This window comes from Cavia porcellus, unplaced genomic scaffold (genome assembly GCF_034190915.1).
Source record: "Cavia porcellus strain 051 isolate PalLab524CR breed Dunkin Hartley unplaced genomic scaffold, mCavPor4.1 scaffold_6, whole genome shotgun sequence".
Classification (NCBI taxonomy): Eukaryota; Metazoa; Chordata; class Mammalia; order Rodentia; family Caviidae; genus Cavia; species Cavia porcellus.
This window is the reverse complement of record NW_026947489.1, coordinates 71,492,106-71,513,582: the sequence shown is the minus strand read 5'-3', so window position 1 is coordinate 71,513,582 and position 21,477 is coordinate 71,492,106. Positions and strand designations below refer to the sequence as shown.

Here is a 21,477-nt window from a genome sequence, read left to right as displayed (position 1 = left end):
ATCTGAGACACCCTGCTGCATGCCACAGGCCCCAGCCCTCTGCTCTGTGGGATCAGCTACAAGGGAAGGATATCCTCAGGGTCTTACATCAGAGCCACTCCCCCCATATGGCAGCTCGCAGGGTCACAGTGTTTGTGAGCCCGGGGATGCGGTGCTAAGGGTTGGGGCAGCTGCTTGGCCAGCAGCCCAGGGACAGCCAGGAGGGGCCCCAGTGCCAGTGGGGTGGGGAGGGAACTTTAGAGGGTTCTAGGTGTACAGACGATTTCTGTTTAAGATCTGGTGATAAATTTACCCTACACAGGTGCTGACAAAGAGCCCACAAGAGACAGCTCAGCCTCGAGAACTGAAATGAAGCCGTCGGCTGGCCCAGTGGAGCTCTCCTGAGCCAGTCAGTCCATGTGCCTGTGTTTGTGTCTCTCGTGTAGCTGTCTCCATTGTCTCTACTTCTGGCTCTCTGTCTCACTCTCTCTCTGTCTCCCCCGGGTTCAGAGGTAAAGCCCCGTGCCAGCCAGGAACACAGACCCAGACCCTGGATCAAAACCACCCTTGCTCTGGGTAAGCTTATTCTCTCAGGCAAGTTTGGTCACAGTGACAGAAAGCTGACTAACATCACCTTCAAACAGGCCAACAGCATAAACAAAAGCTGTCTGACCTCCTTGCCAGAGCTGGTTGCCAGTGACAAAAGCATTCCTCCTCCAGAAATTCTTCACAAGTAAACAAGCACAGTGGCACATGTCCAGCTCATACAGGTGCTGTCTGTATGCTGGGGACTGAGGGACCCAGGCGGAGGCCAGGGCCTCTGTGCAGGGTCCTATTGGAGTTCCTATCATGAGGCCAAGGGATCTAGATGGAGGTAGGAGATGCCGGCCAAGGCGAGGACGAAGACCGGAGCTCCTCCTCTGAAGTTGGCAGCAAGCTTTCCTTCCCACCTCTCTTTGGAGCAGGTGGTGAGGGGCCTGTGGGTTTTCCATGTCCAGAGCCTCCCTGAGCTGGTTTTGGGACATTACTTACTCAAGCTGACTCAGTCGGTCAACCATCACAGCTGGTGTCCTCTTGAGAGGCAGCCTTGGGTGGCCAGCCGGGTGCTGATGGAGGCTGGGGGTCTGCCCACCACCAAGGGCAGCCAGGGCTGGGGCACGGGGGGCCCTTGTGGGGGTTGCCGACACCGGGATCTGGACCTGGGCGCTGTGAGGTCAGTGCTGCTTGTGAAGCTCCCCATTCCGGTTTCTGGTTCGTCCTGTGGTTTCCTGGCTTCCCCAGGGCACAAGCCTCTCAGTTTTCTCTCATCCCCCATGGCTGGTTCTGTGGTTTGGGACTGGGAACCCTGAGCAGCTGTTTGGTCTGTGTGGTTCCTTCTGCCACTCCCGGGGCACTGCTCTCCACACTTCTTAACCACAGTTTCTCTGCCTCAGAGCTCACCCAGCGTGATTCCCAGCCAGAGGCTGCTCCGTGGAAATCCGTGCATTGGGACCAGGTGTCCGAAGTGACCGGCCCACTGGGCTGGAAAGGGCTCCAGACACCGTCCTGCCCTGCCAAGCTGAGGTGTGGAGGCTTTGAGCCTCATGGCATCAGTTGCTGCCCATCACACCTCCCTCCTGCCAGGAGGCAGCATCCCAAGCTGTGGGGCAGGCAGAAAGGTAGGGGCACTGGTACCCTTTCTGCCAGCTGCCTTCCTGACTTGGGGTTCTCAGGCCTCTGATGCGTTCTCAGCACGACAGGCAAGAGCAGCTGCTCAAGGCCCCACTTGTCCCTCAGCTACAGTCTGGGACAAACCCAGCTGGTGGCCAGGACAAACCCAACTAGCAGCAGAGAGATCACAGACAGTTTTGAGGAGAGAAGGTGCTCCACAGTCCTCATTCCATGTGGAGGCCCTCGTGCCTGTGACAGACCTGGTGTGCAGGCTGTAGTCTTCTCCATTGGAGTGGCCAGGTTGGTGGTGGGTTGGAGGATGAGGCCCTTTTCTGAGGTGAGCACAGGCTGGCTGGTGCCCAGGGGAGCATGAGAGGCTGCAGGCCTGGAGGCCATTAGGCTTCCTATGACTGTAGCTCTCTATAGTGGCCTCCCAGCTCTACCCAGAAGACCCAGCTGTGTCCTGTGTGGCTCTGTTCTCTGAGGCTGCCTTGACAGAGCCTGCCCAGGGTGGCCTGGCCTCAGTCCTCTCTTGTGCAGGACAGGGCCTCTCAGAGCCACTGGTCAGCTGCTGGAGCTGGGGATGGGGTCACAGGGCCAAGGCCACTCACGTGGAACAGCTCGGAAAAGCCGTGGGCACCTGAACAGGGCAAGGCCACCCCAGGGAAGATAGACAGACAAGACATACAGACAGGGAGGAGTGTGTGTGCCCCCTAGGGTGGCCACCTGGCACCAGGGACAGGAGTTGCCCTGGTTCCAGCTCCAGGTCCCAGCTCTTCTCGGGGACATCCTCCTGTGGTCAGGACAGGCAGAGCTGCCCTAGGCTCCTTGGTACTGTTCGAGTCAAATGTGCTCCTAGGTGTCCTGCCTGGAATGAGAGTGCATGCCTCCCTGCTCTCCTCACAGAGTCCTCGCTCCTGCCCGTAGGCTCCGATGAGCAGTGTGAGGTGCTGGGAAGCGCTGGCCACACTCTTCCACGTGGGTCTCTGGTTCTAAAACCCTGAAGCCCTCCTTTTTAGAGGCCTTGCTGCTGCATACAGCAGAGATGATAAAATGCTTGAGACAAGTGAATGTTTTTGTAATATTTTTCCCATTCCCCACTTTTATTTTCAGAGATGGTTCTCACTATTGCCTCGTCTGGCCCTGAATTCCTAGGCTCAAGTGATGCTCTTGCTTTGGCTTCCCAAGGTGTTGGCACTACAGGTGGGGTGCCCTGCCTCACCTCCCACTTCAAAGCCACTCACTGTGCAAACCCACTTCTCTGGGGTGGGTGGCTGTGGCTGTGCTGGGGCTGGGGCTCCCGTCCCTGGGCCCTGTGCAGGGCCCTGCTGTCAGGACGCCAGCATGGGAGCTGCCCCAGCACGCCCTGACCCCTGCAGGAGTGGGTCCAGTGAGGGAGGTGAAACAGCAGATATCTGTGACACAGAGTGACAGACTGGTGTGAGCCCTGACCCTCCAAGGCCAAGGAGCTGCGAGCCATTTGCACTGCATGTGACATAGGACAGGTGAACCTCCCACCCCAGTGGCTGGCATCGGCCACCCTGTTGTCCCCAGGCAGGACGTGTGCCCGGCCTGGTCCTCTGAGAACTCCGACTGCAGGCACGGCTGGTCTGTCTGGGCGCTGGCTCTCGTCTTCTGCTCCCTGTGATGGTGGCACTGGGGTGTCTGCCAGGAAAGCCAGGCAACCCCAGGTGGGCTCAGCAAGGATCTGGCTTGCTGTTCAGGGTATTTATGTGCGTCTGTTCCCATCTGGATCTGTGATCAGTGACACGCACAGTTAAGAAACCACAGGGAACAGGACCAGGCCTCAGAAGTGCACAGGAAGAGCACTTCACAGAAGTGTTCCTCAGAGCACCCAGCACAGGGCAGCGGCGCCCAGAGTGGTGTGTGTACTGGGGAAGGCCATGGTCGGACCCCGGGCAGCTGCTCTTCCCCTCACTCGTGGGGCCCACCTGGACTGTGGTGCTGACAGTGACCATGCTGTGTCACAGACCCAGTGAGACTTGGTTCTCACAGCCTGCAAGGGGTTTCTTTCCTTAGGCCGGCAAACCAGGCTCTTCCCAGTCTTGTTAGATGACTGGTTTATTTAGGAGGTCTTCCAGCCCTTAAATGAAGGTCAGAAGAAATCCTTTAGTTAGCAATTCTCTTTCCCTTTTAAGCTAAATCCAGTTTATTAACCAGAAACGTCCACTGAGAACAGGACCCTGGGATCACACGGCATTGCAGGTAGGCGGGGACACACTTACGATGCCATTCTGCTAAAGAGCAAAAATATGTACATTTCAAATAGTCCAATTTCAGTATTTCTACTTTAAGAGAAAGATACTTAAATATTAGTGTGGTACCTGATTTGGGAAATTCAGAGCCAAGTGTGAGGTAGTATCACTTGCTATTTTGAAGCATCTCCTATATTCCTATTCTTTGGTATTTTCAGACATACAGACCATCTTCTCAAAGCTTGAGGAATTAAAATCAAACTTTAATTTCTTACTACATTTGGAAATTTTTCATATGTTAATGGCTAATTCTTGGCACCAGCAGAATTTCTTAAATTGAAGACTGTTGTGATGCAGTCAGTCTTTGCTCTTGAATAGCACATATCCCTCTGTGTTTGTTTGCGGTACTCGTGCCTGCTGGGAGCCCTTGGTTTACCTACACTGTAGATGAATGTAATCTTAGTTTCATTAAGGCCAGTAGGATGCATCTGTCCTAAAACCAAAAGCTATCCCTTAAAGAAGATGGATCAGTGGGGACACTCTGCTCCAGTGGTAGGTTTGCGTTTTGAGAGGTCTCTACATGAAAGCTTAAACACTTTATGTCCAGACATTTTTTTTTAGTGTATTCTTCTTCATAGACACATTGTTTAATGCATTTCTATATTCTGTTACTTTTGTTTTAGGGACAAGGAAAAGTTTTGATCACTTGATATCAGACACAAAGGCTCCTAAAAGGCAAGAAATGGAATCAGGGATCACAACACCCCCTAAAATGAGAAGAGTAGCAGAAACTGATTATGAAATGGATGAGAAACAAAGTTAGTAATTCATCTGTGTCATTGATAATAAGGTGGGAGAGTACCTCAAATCCGCATTTACTTCCAACCATGTACAAATCTTTAGAATGCTGTATAGAAGCATTTTTTCTTCAAAAGATATCCTCTGCAGTCCTTAAAATGATGTTTATCCTCAAACCTGTGCAAAAAGTCATCAGATGTCTGATACACAGTGTTGTAAATAGCTAACCAAAATTTTGTGTAGATGAATAGGAATTCCATATATTTATTTTGATGTTTTCACTGTCTACCAAAATGCTGTTAATTGTTAAAACCTTGAAGTATGCTGGGTGAAGTGGTTATCCAGTGTTCTGTTCATTGAGCTGCTCTTGTTCATCTGTGTCTTACTGCAGAAACTCAGAGGGTTTCCTCATCGCAGCAGCACCCACATTTACGTAAAGTTTCAGTGTCCAAGAGGAACGTTCTTTTGGATGAAGAAGTACTTACTGATCCAAAGATCCAGGCACTTCTTCTTACTGTTCTAGTAAGGATTTTCCCTTTTTGAGGGTTTTCCTTGTTGAAATTTATATTCCAGTGTACTGTAAGGAGCCTCTTCCCCCCACCCCTTGGTTTTTTTGAGACAGGTTCTTGCTACGCAGTTCAGGCTGGCCTTGAACTCACTGGTGTAGCCCACACTGGCCTTGAACTCACAACCATCCTCCTGCCTCAGCCTCCCAAGTGCAGGGATTACAAGCATGTGCCACCATTCCCAACCCATAATATATTTTGATTTTTTTTCCTCAATCCCCTCCCCTCTCTTCAACCCTCCTTCCCCTTTAAATGTTAAAAACATGAAAGGAAGATTGTCTTCTAATTCTTGCTTTGGTAAGCTGAAAGTTTAATCACAAAATTAAAATGTTCCTTGTTTACTTTTTTGCATTTGGCAGGCAACGCTAGTAAAATATACCACAGATGAATTTGATCAACAAATCCTTTATGAATATTTAGCAGAGGCCAGCGTTGTATTCCCCAAAGTATTTCCTGTTGTGTAAGTATCTTCCGTATTGAATTAACCTTTGTACCTATCTTTATGTCAAATGCTTTGTAAGGAATTAGGGAAATACATTACCCAGTAATGTTTACCAGTTGCAGTACGATAGTGTGGTAGTGATTTTTAGCTTAGAGATAGTGGTAGAAGAGGCTGCAGGTGTGGCTTAGTGGTAGTGTGTGTTCTCAGGATACACAAGCCCCACTTTTGATCCCCAGCACCAAAACAACAGAACACAGTGAGTCTAGTGGTGGCTAGAACTAGTTTTACCCTGTCAAGAAGAACTTTTTTCCTAAGTCTGTTGATTTACTTCAGGGGTTCACCATGATGAGCACTGGTCATTTTCCTTACCCAAGACCAAGCTGAGCGATTGCCATATTTAAATCTACACACCTGTTTTGGTTTTCTTTTTAGTAGAGTGTTTGTGTTTATCCACAGCTGTGTGAAATTAAGACTAACCTCCTCTTTTGACAATTTAGCCTCTGTGTTCAAATTTATATAGCCCACCTGGGTAGCACAGGTCCATAATCTCAACATAGGCTGAAGCCTGGAGGGTCACTGTGGGTTCAAGGCCATTCTTGAGTACGTAGTGAACTCAAGACCAGCCTGAACTATCTAGTGAGACCCTGTCTCAAAAAAAACAAAAACAAAAAAACCCTTAAAAATTTTTTTTGAAGTAGCCTACAGAAACTCGGAATATTCTGTTCCAATTGAGAGCTTGTGTACAACATAATTATTTTACTTTTGGTTAATTATGTTATAAAATTTTCAAACTTTATGCAGGTAAGTCCTAGTTCTTTTTACTAATCAGTACAGCCAGATTAAAATTAGTTAATTTCTTCCTAAGATTTCATTGGATAGTTATTCTGTACCTTTTAACCTAATATTGCTTCCCTTCATAAAATTCAATGTCATTAAGCATTCATTAACTACTAATATTAAATTTAATCTTAACTCATTGAGTACATATCAGCAGACAGCAAAAAGCAATGGTTTTAGTGTGTGCTAAGCGATAGAAGCCAGCCTTGTCTTGAATAAACTTTCACGATATATACTTTGACCTGGTTATATATGACACCACGAGTTGTTTGTCTTTACCATATTTTTCCTAGTGACTAAAAACAGAACAAAAGGTGAACCAAAAAAGCAAACACACACACAGGAAATATGAAAAATACACAAAAGCACTGGAAAGTTAAAAGTGCTCATGTCCTTTTGATTCTGCCACATTGTTCTAATATGTTTTTCAATAAATCTTTTCATTAATCATTCTCTAAAATATGTCTCCTTTGACTTTTTTTTTTAGGCACAGTTTGTTGGACTCTTAAGATTAACACCTTGTTATCATTATGCCAAGATCCAAATTTGTTAAACCCGATCCGTGAAATCGTGCAGAGTGTGGTGTACCATGAAGAATCCCCACTGCAGTACCAAACATCCTACCTGCAAAGTAAATTACCAGGAGAAGGATGACTGAGGAACTTGCTAAAGTGTGGGCTGTTGTAGAGTGCACTGGCTACAGAATTCCTTATCAGGGATAGGCTGTTCATATTCCTCTTTCCATTTACAATTTCCTGACTCCCATAGTCATACCCACTATTATAACCGCTTGACGACTTTATTAAAATATGGTTTTACACTGAATCTCTTTTAAGTAAGTTTTAGTCTGCTTTGACAATATTCTAAACTATCTTCACTGTGTTCATAGGCTTTATAAATCAACTGTACAACTTAATTGCTATTACCATATAAAGATACCAGGTGTCTTTTAAGAGTAACATTTGATTTGTTGCAGGTTTTGGTTTTAATGGCTTGTGGCGGTTTGCAGGACCCTTTTCAAAGGTATAAAAACATGGTTTTTTTCATATATTTGACAAAACAAAAGTTTTTATCCATCTTAATATACCTACTTTAAGAATGCATATTATACTGAAAACCAGAGTAACTCACAATCAGCACATTTTCAGAAAAAGTCTTTCAGCACAAGATCTCTTCTAAAAGGTAGGAGCATCAGCTGGATGTAGTGGCACACACTTGTAATGCCAGAACTGAGGAGGCAGAGGTAGGAGGATCACTGTAAGTTCAAGACCAGTCTGGGCTGCATAAGGAGTTCAAGGCCAGCCTAAACAACATAGCAAGACCCTGTCTCAAAAAAAAAAAAAAAAAAAAAGGGCAGCAGCTTCAGTATATTTATACATTGCTATTTACAAAAGCAACATCTTTTATGCTGATTTTGCAGAAGGGTATGATAAATATGTAAAACTGTTCCCCCCATGGACCCCTGTGTATTTGATAATTTTAATGTACACATTCAAATATCTTATGACTAGTAAGAAGCATTATCTGTGATTGTAGTCTACCTCATGAAAACATGTTTATATCCAACGGTATTTGATTAGATTCTTTATTCTCTATTCATTTTTTTCTTTGGCATTAGTTGTTGTAGTGCTACATAAATATGTATTTAATTATTTTCTCTGTGTATGCTCTCCCCAAATTCATTGAAGTTCCTTGAAGGCAGGACTTCTGTGTCTTCCCCCTATAGTTCCTGGCACAGTGTTCTAGGCACAGGGGTATTAAACCTCTTGATATGCAAGGTTGTCACTGAAAAAGTAGGCCTAAAGTCACAGAAGTAAGTGTACCATGCAGCGACTTTTATACTTAGATTTGCCATAACCCTCTGTGGCCTCCACAATGTCTAGTTGGTGGAATTAAACAGCAACTGGAATGATGATATTCTGCTCATTTTCTCTGTTTTGGAAAGTTGGCTAGACATCATTCCTGATGATTGTATTGTCTTAGCATTTAGTCTGTCTGCGCATGGCTTCAAGAATTGCAGGTTCATCTGGAAGCGTTAAAGGAAGCTCAATAAAATTCCCAGGTTTAAGTCCTATGGTAGTCAATAAATATTACTCCACCCCTTTTTTAAAATGATCTATAGGGGGCTGGGGATTTAGCTCAGTAGCATAAGTACCTGCCTTGCAAGCAGGCAGTCGTGAGTTCGATCCCTGGTACCGATAAGAAGGAAAAAGACAAAAATAAATAAATAAATAATAAAATGATCTATAATATAAACAAAGGAAGAAAAGTAATAAATAAAGAGTAATAAAGTAAGCCCCCCAAAATTGAATTAATCCTTTTTTGGCTTCAGAGGGAATTAAAAAAGAGTGGAGCTAAAATAATTTCCTATTTTCCATTACAGCAAACACAAATCCAAGACTATGCTGAGCTTATTGTTAAGTTTCTTGATGCCTTGATTGACACATACTTGCCTGGAATTGATGAAGAAACCACTGAAGAGTCCCTCCTGACACCCACATCTCCTCACCCCCCTGCACTGCAGAGCCAGCTTAGTATCACTGCCAACCTTAACGTCTCTAATTCCATGACCTCACTTGCAACTTCCCAGCATTCCCCAGGTTAGTAAATGTGATCTTTATATAACTTTGAGCAACAATATTAAGATGCCAGTATTAGAAATTCCCTTGTGATTAGATTATAGCAGCTTTTTTTCCTTTTTCTCTTGAAGCTCATCTTACATTTCATCTTTACTTTGTAACTGAGTTGAATGTTGATTCTCTGCAGATTTCTACCTTCCAGGGAGTCACATTAAGACAGTGAAATGTCTGGAGTTTTCACAAACATAGGTTTTCCAAAGTGGGTAAGTTTTTAAACGTGGGCAAGAAGAGCAACCTAAGCTGCATTACTCTGTAAGTGAACAGAATTCCAGTTCCTTTTGTAAACATGCAAACAGTGTCCTAAGGGCTTCTTTCTGATACAGCATACTGTATCAAAAAACATACCAAGTCTTAATAGTGCCCTGCTGACTACCAGAAACAACCCCATAGACTAGCCTGAGGATAAGGAATTAAACATTTACTAGACAAAGAATATCATCTCAAGAAAATAACATCCTTAGAGCTGGTAAATAATAGTCCTCACTGTAGGGTTCTTTTAGTCCGAATGGGGAGAGTGTGCGGTATGTAGCTGGTGTACTGCGATATGGGAGCTAGTGGCTGGAGTGGACCTGATGTAAGAAACAGCATGTTGAGCCAGAGCACCATACAGATAATTCAGCTCTGTACTTACAGTGTTACGTTCAGTAGGAAGACAGAGTTTTAGTAGCACTAATAGCTTTATCACGCATGTAGCCAAGACAAATGTTCTTTATACCACACTTACCACCTCCCCTGTGTTTCTCTCATATTCTTTTCCTTTTCTTCCCTCTGTACTTCATTCATTCATTCATTTCTAATTCATTACTTCTGTCTACCAGTCCTTTTCTTCTGTAACACTGCCTATTTTCTGCTTTGTTATTTATGACTTTCAACTACAGAAGTTTATCACAATTAGAAACATAGCTCAGGGGCTGGGGATTTTTAGCTCAGTGGCATAAGCACCACCTGCCTTGCAAGTGTGCGGTTGTGAGTTCGATCCCTGGGACCGATAAAAATGAAAAAGACAAAAAAAAAAAAAAAAGAAAGAAAGAAAGAAAAGAAACATAGCTCAGTAGTAGATTGCTTGCCTACATTCAGTCTCCAGCACCACATGCACGCGCACATACACATACACACAAATTAATGGACTCTATATAGTCCTCTCATTTTTAAAGTTTGGTTCATTTGACCAAATTTTAGCCTTTTAAGCTGTTAAAGTGGTGTTAAAAGTGTCAAAAAGATCAGCTGTTTTGTGGTGGTGTGGTCTTATAGCACTAGGGATTGAATCCAGGGCCTTCACACCGAGCTTCATCTCCTGCTGTTTTCATTTTGACACAGTCTCTCACTAAGTCACTGAATTGCCCAGTTGGGATCAAACCTGTGATCCTTGTGCCTCAGCTTCCCAGAGTACTGGCATTATGGGCATGTGCCACTATTCCCAGGGGAAGGTCCTGATTGCTCTGCTCCAGCTGCTGTAGTTTTGTCATTAGTTCTTATGAAATACCTTGTAATGGTCAAGAGTTGATACTTTGAGGCTAGGTGTGGTGCCACATGCCTACAATCCCAGTGCTCTGGAAGCTAAGACTGGAGGGTCACAAGAGTCAGGTCAGCTTGGGCTACATAGTGAGTTCAGGATTAGGCCAACCCATACTGCGTCACAAGACCCTGCCTCAAAAAGCCAAGTATGAGAGTTGTGACTAGTTATATCACTTCATATCTTTATCTGCTTATTTTTTATGGACTGAGTTTATGGATATCAAAGGGCTAAAAGAAGTGAATTTTAGCCAGGTTCTTACTCATTCAAATTTGCTGTTCAGCTGTGTAGAAACCAAATATTCCCTGAACTCTACACCCAGCAGCCACATTCTCAGCAGTAGTATTTACAGACCTCCATGGCACTGCCTGTGATTGGGTGGATGTCCTCCTCCTAATCCCCATGCTAGCCCACCATTTGACCTCACTTCAATTAAGATGGTGGTGATACTTGAGCAGTCACCAGCTCTGAGGACATTTCTCGCTGAAAATGTGTAAGTGCACCTTTAAAAACACCCGTGTCTCCTGAATCCTAGTAGAAATTGAACTTGTCATTAATAGAACTAATGGACTCTACCCAGAATTCAGTGCATGTAAAAGTTGCGTTTACTGTAGCCCTCCCGCCAAATGGACACATAGCTTTGCCTCTTCAGGTTTTCTTAAATCCAGTAAGAACATCCTGAAGAGAATATATGGCCTGTACCCATGATACATAAGAACATTTCAGACTTGATATTATGACCCTTATTAGGCCTAGTGTACCTGAGCCAAACATAAACTGAAGAACCAGAATTGGCACTAGAAGATAAAACCTGTCTGTCTACTAAAAGAAGAAAAAATGTGTTTATTGGATTATTTCCTGGTTAAGCCCAAACAAGCCATGAGTGATTTTCCCAGCTAATGAGCACAGAGGCCTTTTTAAAAGTTGAGTGCTTCATACCCATTTCAAGTACGGTCTACCTTTGTCCTCTTGAAATATAAAAGGCCAAGTATATTAGAATAAAGATCCAGGTAGAATTGTTTGTACATCTTAAAAAAGTTAAATAAATTTGATTAGTCTCAAAGTATTAAAATCTACTTTATATTTGTCAGGTTCTCCTACCACTTTTTACAGTTCACTTCAGTAAACATTTGAATACCTTTCTAGTAGGTATGCTTTAGCCACTCTGGGCCATTTGAAGATGAAGGAGGCTCTGGTTGCTCAGGATTGGACAGTTTTTGTGCATGGTGTTTTGATTTGGTTTTGTGACCCATGTTGTTTAACAAATTCTAAGTATATAGAGTTCTTTCAATTTTAAGTAGAAGATACATAATGCAGTGCTTTGTAGAAACCAGAAATTCCAGATATGTATCTTAGAGATATTCATTGTTTACTCTGTGCAGGAAGCAGCCAGGGCAAGGTACCTGCCTCCCAGAGCTCTCAGTTGTAAAGATGGTCAAGTGTGTACAGAAACTGTTTTGACCTCTTGCCTGTGATGCTTGTCACAGTGCACCTTGTATGTAAATTATTCCAATAGTTCATGGAAACAGTTTTGGAAGAGTCAGGTAATAATTACAGCAGAAACTTTATAACACATTTTTTACTTCAAAAAGTGTGAGAAATATGGTGTGTTTTTTTTTTTTACAAAAACAAGCCTATGATCTGTTTTCATTGTTTTATACTAAGAAAAAGTCCTTAATTTTTTTCTTTGATCGCCTTATTTTGGTGATAGTATTAGAGCACAAGTTTTTCTAGAGCAAATTGTTCTTTCAGATTCACTTCTTCTGCTTTATTTTGGGGACTTCGTCCCTTCCTGGCGCCCCTTCTTTCACTTTGCTCAGTAATGTGAACAGCCCTCTAGGGAAGGCGGATGGATCAGCTAGCTTTCATAAGCATCCTAAGCCAGTATTGCTGATAGCTATTTGCATGAAGGGACATTTCATCAAAACTATTTCCCTTCATTTAGCTCTGAGTCAGCAATATACCTACTATATTTGCTACATTTAAAATAACTCCCTCTTTTAAAAAACTTACAGGTCTCTATTTTGAGACCACATAAAATCTCTGAAACTATACATACTTTAGTGTTTTAAAGAACTGCTTCAGGGGCTGGGCATGGTGATGCACACTGGTAGTCCCAGCCCTCTGGAGATTGAGACAGGAGGATTGCTGTGAGATCAAGGTCAGCCTGGGCTACACAGCCAGACCCTACCTACCCCTGCAAAAAAATTTAAAAATGCTTGAGGTAGTACCAGACCTTTACCCTTTACTTGGTTGGGTATTTTTTTCATTTTCTTTTTCTCTTTTTATTGTTCTATATTTAGGGAGAAAAAAATTTGATGTCTTTGTGAGGCAGAGTCTCACTACGTAGTTTAGGCTGGCCTTGAACTCACTTTGTAGCTCAGCTGTCCACAACTCACAGTGATCCTCCTGCCAAGGCCTCCTGAGTGCTGGGATCACAGGCATGCAACCACCACACTCAGCCTGGATAAAAATAATTTTAAATTGAGCAATTATTTGTCTGTAACTTCTGCTAACTTTTTAATCTCATTTTAAAGTTTTAATTAGTTTTAAATTAGTTCTTGATTTAAGGTAAAATTCTTAACTCTAGTTAAAATAGCCAGATGTAGTGACACATTCCTATAATCCCAAGCACTCAGGCTGAGGCAGGAGCATCACTGCGAATTCAAGGCCAATCTGACCTACATAGTGGGTTCAAGGCAGGGTGAACTACATAGTGAGACCCTGTCTCAAAAGCAAAACAAAACAAAAAAGATGGTAAAACACATCATCTGTAAAATTGTAAGTTATATTTATTTACGGAACGTTTATTTAGGAAATTAATGGTCAGAACTCAATAATGAAAACCAGAGAACTTAGTAATTACCCAAAATCTAATCATATTTGACCTTGTTTTAATGTCGTGGACATCACTTACTTTGTGTTTTCTTCCATTCTGTGTCTGAAGCTCCTCTGCCTTGCTCTAAATCAGCCATTTTCATGCAGCTGTTCCCTCGTCAAGGTACTCCTCCCCTTCCTCACCCCTGCATGAGCACTGCTTCACCCCGCGCTCATCCTGGGCATGTGGCACAGGCTTCCCTCCAGCCCCTGGGCGTTCTGTCTCACTTAGGCACCAGAGGAGCCTACAGAGCCTCTGCTTTGTACAGGCCGGGGGCGCTCAGGAAGTGCCAGGCCAGGGTGTCTTGTGTTGGTGCGGGGGCCGCTTCCACCTCTCCTGCACGCTGAAGCCGCAATCCCTGGACTAAGACAGCAGGGTAACAAGGAACTCAACGGAGAGGAAATAGAGAAAAAGCAGTCTTTTGTAGCTTAAAAAAAGTTTCAAAAAAAAAATAATGAAAAAGCCAACCTTAGACATTAGAACTATCTACTCTATCTATTCTGTCACTTGTACTCAAGAAAAAGAACATGATCATTACTTAGCCCTACAGACTGCAAAGGAAGAATGAGACACACTTGTGTTAACTTTATAAAAAGTATTTTCTCTCTTCTTCTGCAATTATGCATAGTTATGTATAGAAAGCTGAGGCCTAGACAGAAAAAGAAGTGTTACCAATTGGTGAAAGCCCATTTTTTAAAATGGTGTTTAATTTTACATCTTATGTACCCAGGGCCCAATGACCTACAATGCCAGCATCCCTGTTTTTTTGGTGAGAGAAGGGTGGTGGAGCTTCACCAAACTGCCTAACCCTAACTTGAATCCTCCTGCCTCAGCCTGCCAAGTAGCTGGGTTTATAGCTATGTGCTACCAGCCTTAGTTGCTTTTTTTTTTTTAAAGACAGAGGTTACATATTGTAGGCTGGCCTTGAACTTGCTTATGTAGCCAAGGTTGGCCTTGAACATATGGCCATCCTCCTGCCTCAGCCTCCTGTGTGCTGGGATTATAGGCATATGCCTGAATACTGACTGTTTTTAAATTCTTACAAATTACAATTTTGTATATTTAGCTCAAACTACAAATTTTTCTAAATATGTATTTAACATGTCTCCATGAATATTATAGCATAAGAAAAAGCTATAGTTATTACATAGCTCTTCTTCTAAGATTTATTATATCTTGTTTTTATTTACACTAACTTCAGTAATTTTACTTTTTTTTTTTCCAAGACAGAGTTTCACTATGCAGTCCAGGGTAGCCTCACAGCAACCCTCCTGCCTTGCTCTCCCAAGCTGGGATTTTAGGCATATGCCACCATGCCTGACCTGCTATTACTGCCTTTTATTGCCAGATTAAGAACTAGAGCCAAGAGAATCTTAGTTACTCAGGAGGCTACCAGAAGATTGCAAGTTTGTTTGAGGCTGGTCTGGGAAATTTAGTGAGACCCTCTCTCAAAAAATGGATAGGGATGTGGCCCAGTAGTAGAACTTAGCATGCACAAAGCCCTGATTAATGCTCACTACCAAAAAAATAAAGAATTTCAAAATATTTGCCATGTCATCTGTGTAATAAACTAAGCAATGCAGTCAGGTAGTCTACCAGTGCCCCTGTATAAGTAGTGGGAGGTCTGGATAATTATTAGTCTTCAGTTTTCCTATTTTAACTTCTTATAAGTTACCTACCCTATCTTTTGCCTGAGCTTCTCAAGGCGTGCTATTTGTCAGGCTAGAGCTCTATGGTACTAGTTGCCAAAATGCACATACCCTGATACCTGCCTTCAAGGAACTCATGTCTCTCAGGGGAGATGTAGTACTATAATCTAGCAGCTCGTTTTCCCACTTAACTTCATTCACGACTTTTTATTTATGATTGTGCCTTTTATCTGGAGTCACCACTGTTCATTGAGGCATAGTGCTATTAACGCACAGCTAAAAAACACTTGAGACTTTGTCTGCCTGCACATTTGTAACCAGTTGCATGTTTGACCACAGCCTATTTGTGGGAGACTTTAGGAAATCAGGACACAAATCGTGGCTTTATTTCATTTAGGTCAGTGGTGGCAAACCTGTGGCACACCTGCCACAGCGGGTCGTTGGTGTCACTGAGAGCTGTAAAGGGCTCACTGTCACTGCTTTAGGTCATAGCCTCTGGGTCTCTGTTACCTTAAGGATTTTGTTCTTGGGCCTGCTGAGGCTGAAAGGGAAACTCCCATGCTTTAGAAGCATCAGAAAAAACAGAACACACAACCTGAGAAGGGTCCTGATGGAAAGAAATGTAGCACCAAGATTTTTTCATTTTAAATGGCATCTTGTGCCAGGATAGATTCTGTCTCCACACGTGCAATCTGGCTGATAATCCGAGAACTTTCCTGAGAGCGGGTTGAGACAAAGTCCCTCAACAGTTCCTAGAGACATTTCTAGACTTAATTTCATAGAGTAAAATAGAATGCTGCCAGAATTCTCAGAAGGGAAGTTCTGTTAGAAACGTAAATGCCAGACCCAGATCCTGTGATCATTCTGTATCATTCAAACTTTGCTTTTTCAAGGTGCTATATTTGGTGTAAATATGATGTATTCTCATTGCTTCTTTTTAAAATTAACTCTCAAGATTTTTATGTGTTTCTTCTTTGATCCTGACAGTAAAACATCTTTGCTGTAAAATTAAACCTAAGAATTCCAGTCACACCACAGTTGCTGGTACCTGACTTACAAGGTCGGGTCAGAAAGCAAGAAAAACACATACACACCAGCATTGAAGTGAAGCACAATTAGAATTTAAGGCCACTGAAACTTTAGATTATGAGTGACAGAACTCACAGATAAGCCATACTTTAATGTTTTTAATTGCAGCTTCTTAAGAAAAATTAAAATTCTGAAAAAATAGAAGGAATTAAAAATATTACCCATAATCTTACCATTCTAAGATAAACATTGTTCATTAATACCATTTTTGTCTCCTTCCAGTTTCTTTCTTTACATGGTTGAGATCGTAGTACACAGACAACTTCAATATGAGACAAATAAAGCTTTTGGATTTATATTTTGTGTTCTGAAGGGAATTTTCTTAGTAAAATAGAAAGTATAATCTTAGTATTTCTTTGAAAAAGCCTTCACCTTAGTGATTTACGCTGCAGAAGTGTGGTTTATATAGTTTTAATGTTGATAATACAAAGCTGGCTCCTGTCCCCAGACAGCACTGCCACTGTGCAATGTCAGGACATTTTCCTGTCACAGGGACCATAGTAGAGCAGTAGCCAGGCCTGCACCAAAAGCAAACACACAGCAAGGACACAGGTGGCAGATGCTGACGGAGCATCACAGGGTCTCCCTCGTGGGCATCTTGTAAGTCTTCGTGATGAGCAGCTCCACGGTGTTTTAAACACATGTCTCCATTAAATTCTCCTTTCACCTTCATAGTTCCTTAGGAGGAAGTACGATTCAAGATGTAGGTTCTATTAAGCAAATAACCCCAGATAGGAAGTACCTGGCTTCACCTTAAAGGACACATGCAAATTGAAAGAAATGACAGGGCAGATACACTGAGAATTTTATAACAATTTCAGATGCAAGAAACCAAATAGAAAAAATCTTTTCTAATAAAAATACGATACCACTCCCTGCCCAGGATGGAGATACAGGTCACATACTTTTGAGAAATGAATTACTGAGATCTAACATGCAGCTCAACCCATAGTTAGTGAAAATAATCAACCTAGATTTCATAGGAAAATACAAATGAATAGTAAACGATCCTCTTCTAGAGAAAACAGTAACTTGTATACACAAGTTGTGATCATGTAGGCAAAAGTTAATAACCATAACAGTAAGGAAGTATCTGGGTATGGTGGTATATGCCTGTAATTTTAACATACAGGAGGCCAACGCAGGAAGATCACTGCAAGTTTGAGACCACCCTGGCTACATTGTGAGTTCAAGACCAACCTGAACTACATAGGTAGACACTGCCTCAAAAAAACTAAAACAAAAGCACAGAGGTAGAAAACAGTCCTAGCAGGAGACAGAGAAGGAAGTATACAAAGAAGCACAGGTGAGAACAAATATGAATTGTATCTTGTAGAAATGGGAAAAGCAATTAAAACAATCTGCATAAGCATACATCGTGAGGAAGTTCAAGATATCCAAAAGATTATGAGCATCCTTCTTTTTTAATTTTGCTACTGCGTTTTTAAATACCTGTGGGAGAGATGCATACACATACATGGAAAAGAATAAAAAGTCACCCAGATTTCTGTTACCTGAAGAAAAGTTTGGAGAAGGAGGTGCTTTCTCCCACTCACCTTTGCAGGATAATAGATTAGGATGCAGGTTCTCAGTGCGGCTCGGCTGTGCTGGCCTCTGAGAGTCATTGCTGACCTGCAGACTGCACTAGTGCCTGTCTTGGTGCGTATTTCCATAAACACTGCCAAACGCCCATGTTCCGTTAAAACTCAGTACAGCAAACCTCCATCAGGTCTTCCGTGATCCTAGATGCCTGACTCTGAATTTAATTCAGAGCTGGATTCAAGCGAAAGAGGTTGGACTTGCAACAGAAGATCATTCCAAGTCCACCCCTGTATGTGAGCTGACACACAACTGCACGCATCTGAGTGCATCTTCTATAGGGGAATGGCATTGTCTTGATCTGAAATACTATTTTCTATCCAAAATAAAAAGTTTCCATTTTCCATTCCCAAATTTAATGATTGTCTGAAAATGCCAATCGTACAAGTAAGCTTGAAAACACACACTGTCCCGAGATAGCATATTGGCAAATGGTTTCCCAGCGTTTTCCCCCAGTGCACATGGGCGTTTTTTCCCCTCCTAAAAAACTATGATCACCTTTCTGTATCAACAAATATCAGTCAGTACTTCACATTTTGATGCACACTACTAGAATGTTCTCCTCCCAGTAGTTGCGCTAAAGGTAGATGTAGTCAGTTTAGTTTTGAGAGCTCATTTTATTAAAATAGAAAAGTGCAAAGATCATAAATATTATCTTTTTTTTTTTTTTTTTTTTTTTTTTTTTGGTACCAGGGTTTGAACTCACAACCTCGAGTTTGCCATGCAGGCACTTACACCGCTGAGCTAAACCCTTGGCCCTTTAAAGGAATGCATCTTTTTTTTGTTGTTGGGGGGGGTGGTTTGAACTCACAACCTTGTGCTTGCCAGGCAGGCACTTTATACTGCTGAACTAAATCCAGAGCCCCAAAGATAAATTTACAGCCTGCTGGGTTTAGTGACTCATGCCTATAATCCCAACAATTGGGAGACTGAGGCACGAGGATCGTGTGAGTTTGAGGCCAGCCTGGGCTACAAAGTAAACTTAAGCCCAGCCTGAACTGCATAGTGAGAACCTGTCTCAAAAAAGATAAATAAGTTTACAGCCTAATGTGCTTTCAAGAAGAAAGCATACTTAAAAATACATCATTCGGGGGTTATGGAATGTGATCCAGTAGTAAGAGTACTATGTTTAGCATAGATGAGACCCAGGGTTTGATCCCCAGCACCTCCCCCAAAAGTGGCATTCAGATCAAGAAATAGAACATGCATAACACCACAAGAAGCTACCTTCAGGCATCCTTCAGTCTCCTTCTGTGGATGTAATCACTATTCTGTTAGTTTGTGATCATTTTAATCTAATGGCAAGGGAAAAGAAAGCCTTTTCCGTTTCTGGTTATTTTTCTGAAGTTACTACTTACATCATCTATAAAATTCATTGTATGTCCCAGGTTTTTGAAATTTAATCTCACTGAAAAAAAAAATAAACAGCATCTGTTTAAGGTTGGAAAGTGGTTGGTGACTTGCCATAATTGAAGCAAAGATTCTAAATTATAATCTTTGTGAAATATTTACTCAGTAAATACTTGAGTTCCTTTGGACCAGGCACTGCAGTTCAAAAAATAAAAAGCATCTGCCTTTCTTTGAAATGATAAATTTGCAGAATGATTAGTACCTTTTGCTGCTGGAGAGTGTATTTTGTTTCTGAGGAGTAAGATGTGTGGCTAGAAACTGACCTCTGCTGGGTGCTTCTGGTATAATTTGGAGGAAGGAGCATTATGTAGACTTCCCTGATTTTTCAAACCTGCCTGCCTCTAGCTTTTCCTTGCAATTTCTCTTCTTTCTTATGCTATATTTCTGCAATGATTAATAAATTTGGCTTAGCAGAGTACAAGTTTTCTGCGTGACAGGGCCTTTAGAAGCATTCTCATGTTTGGTTATTAAAGTGAAATATGCAAAAACAGTTCGCCAGATTGTATCTCACCCACAGATAAAGAGCTTCAGTCCTGGAGCTTTGCACCAAAAGAGGGAGTAACTGGCTGCTGTGTGTCTCTCCAGGAATCGACAAGGAGAATGTTGAACTTTCCCCTACCACTGGCCACTGTAATAGTGGACGAACTCGCCATGGATCCGCAAGCCAAGTGCAGAAGCAAAGTGCTGGCAGTTTCAAATGTAATAGCATTAACAAGATCATGTGAAGCTTCCTTTCTTTCAGCTTTCAAACCAGCATAACGTGGGCTCTTCACTAGTGACCCTGCCTGAACTGTGCCCTGTCCCCACGTGTTGCAGCACTGCACTTCGTGTTTTATAAGGGACTCACCTAGTCTGCCATGTCGCCAAATGACCAACTCTCAGAAGCGTTGCCTAAGTTTAATGCTGCTTTCCCTCCTTCTTTTCCTTCTACTTTCGGTGTGTATCTGGTATAAGCAAGTGTTTGGAACAGCTACAAAGGAAGTGGGAGGTGAGGAAACTTGAACTGAGAACGTCCCTGTTCTGTGAGCCGATGAATTCTTGAACACTGCTACTACTGGCCAGCTGTGAGAGCCATTTGCACAGAGCCCTGCCTTGTTTGTTTTTCTCTTCATCATACTAAGTAAAATTGTAATCTTACTTGCACACTTTTCAAGATAGAAGTTTATGGAATAGTAAGAAATATTATAACCCCAGTAACGTTTAATCTGACTTTTAGCTGTGGACTTTTTTTTACCTTAGAAACGAAGGAACCACAGAGGTCATACCTTAGGGACTTCACACCATAAAGCCACAGGCAAGGTACTTTGGGGGTGGGAAGTACTAGGATTTTGTAGTAGACTCCTAAGAAATACTAACATTTGAGGATTAGCAATAATTATGGGAACATAAACCTGACCACGTATATCTTAACAGTACTGAATTAAAGCTATAGGTTCTGAGGCCTTATCCAAACTCACTCATCTACACTAGTTTCTTTCTCCAGTTGATTTTCATTTAATCTTTAAATATGCTAACAGTGTTGCTCTTTTATTTATTTATTTTTTTTGTTTTTGTTTTTGTAAGCCAAAACTGTATTAAGCATAGTGATTATGTTTGTTTGTTTGTTTGTTTGTTTGTTCTTCTTCTTTCCAAATAATTCCAAGAAGGGTAATTAGAAAAAAAAATGTTAAAAATTGGTCCTGAAAGGTAATTTTCATAAATGTTTGCATTAGCTGCATAGCAAAATGGAAATGGTATGCAATTTTTAGAGTAGCTGTTTTTTGTTAAATAATTTCCAAGCAACAGTGTGCTATATTGTATGTGGTCATAAATTTCTTTGACAAGATGTATTTAAAAACCCTTTAATCTTTCCCTTCTCCTCCAAAAATATCAGGAATTTCTTGAAACATTTGATTCTATATGATAGAATTGCCTCTAATCACTGTAAAGTCTGGTCAGCTTGCATCAGTGTGACAATGGGGGACCGTTGGAGTTGCTGCTATACTGAATAGTATGGATTTTCATGGCACAGGGATCTCCGCAGTAATGCAGAGTTTCTTTGTGGTACCTGCAGTACACAAAAACTTTTACTTCAGCAAACATATTAATATCTGGATTTTCCAATTTAGGACTAAATTATATTTATTTCACCAGGATATCCCCCTCCTCCCACATTCTCTTATATGTTATGATGTAATGGCTTTCGGAGGGGAAAAATAAACCAAAGGGAAAA

General features: G+C 42.2%; 1 protein-coding gene across 1 annotated transcript; it reads left to right on the top strand.

The window, feature by feature from the left end:
- Positions 1-860: 860 nt before the first annotated feature.
- On the top strand, positions 861-21,111 carry LOC101789202 (neurofibromin-like). Its single transcript, XM_063249744.1, has 6 exons — positions 861-1,230; positions 2,536-2,607; positions 6,976-7,119; positions 7,465-7,511; positions 8,872-9,088; positions 19,851-21,111. The coding sequence occupies exons 1-6, from the start codon at positions 861-863 to the stop codon at positions 19,988-19,990; spliced, it is 990 nt and encodes a 329-aa protein (XP_063105814.1). The 3' UTR covers positions 19,991-21,111.
- Positions 21,112-21,477: the final 366 nt, after the last annotated feature.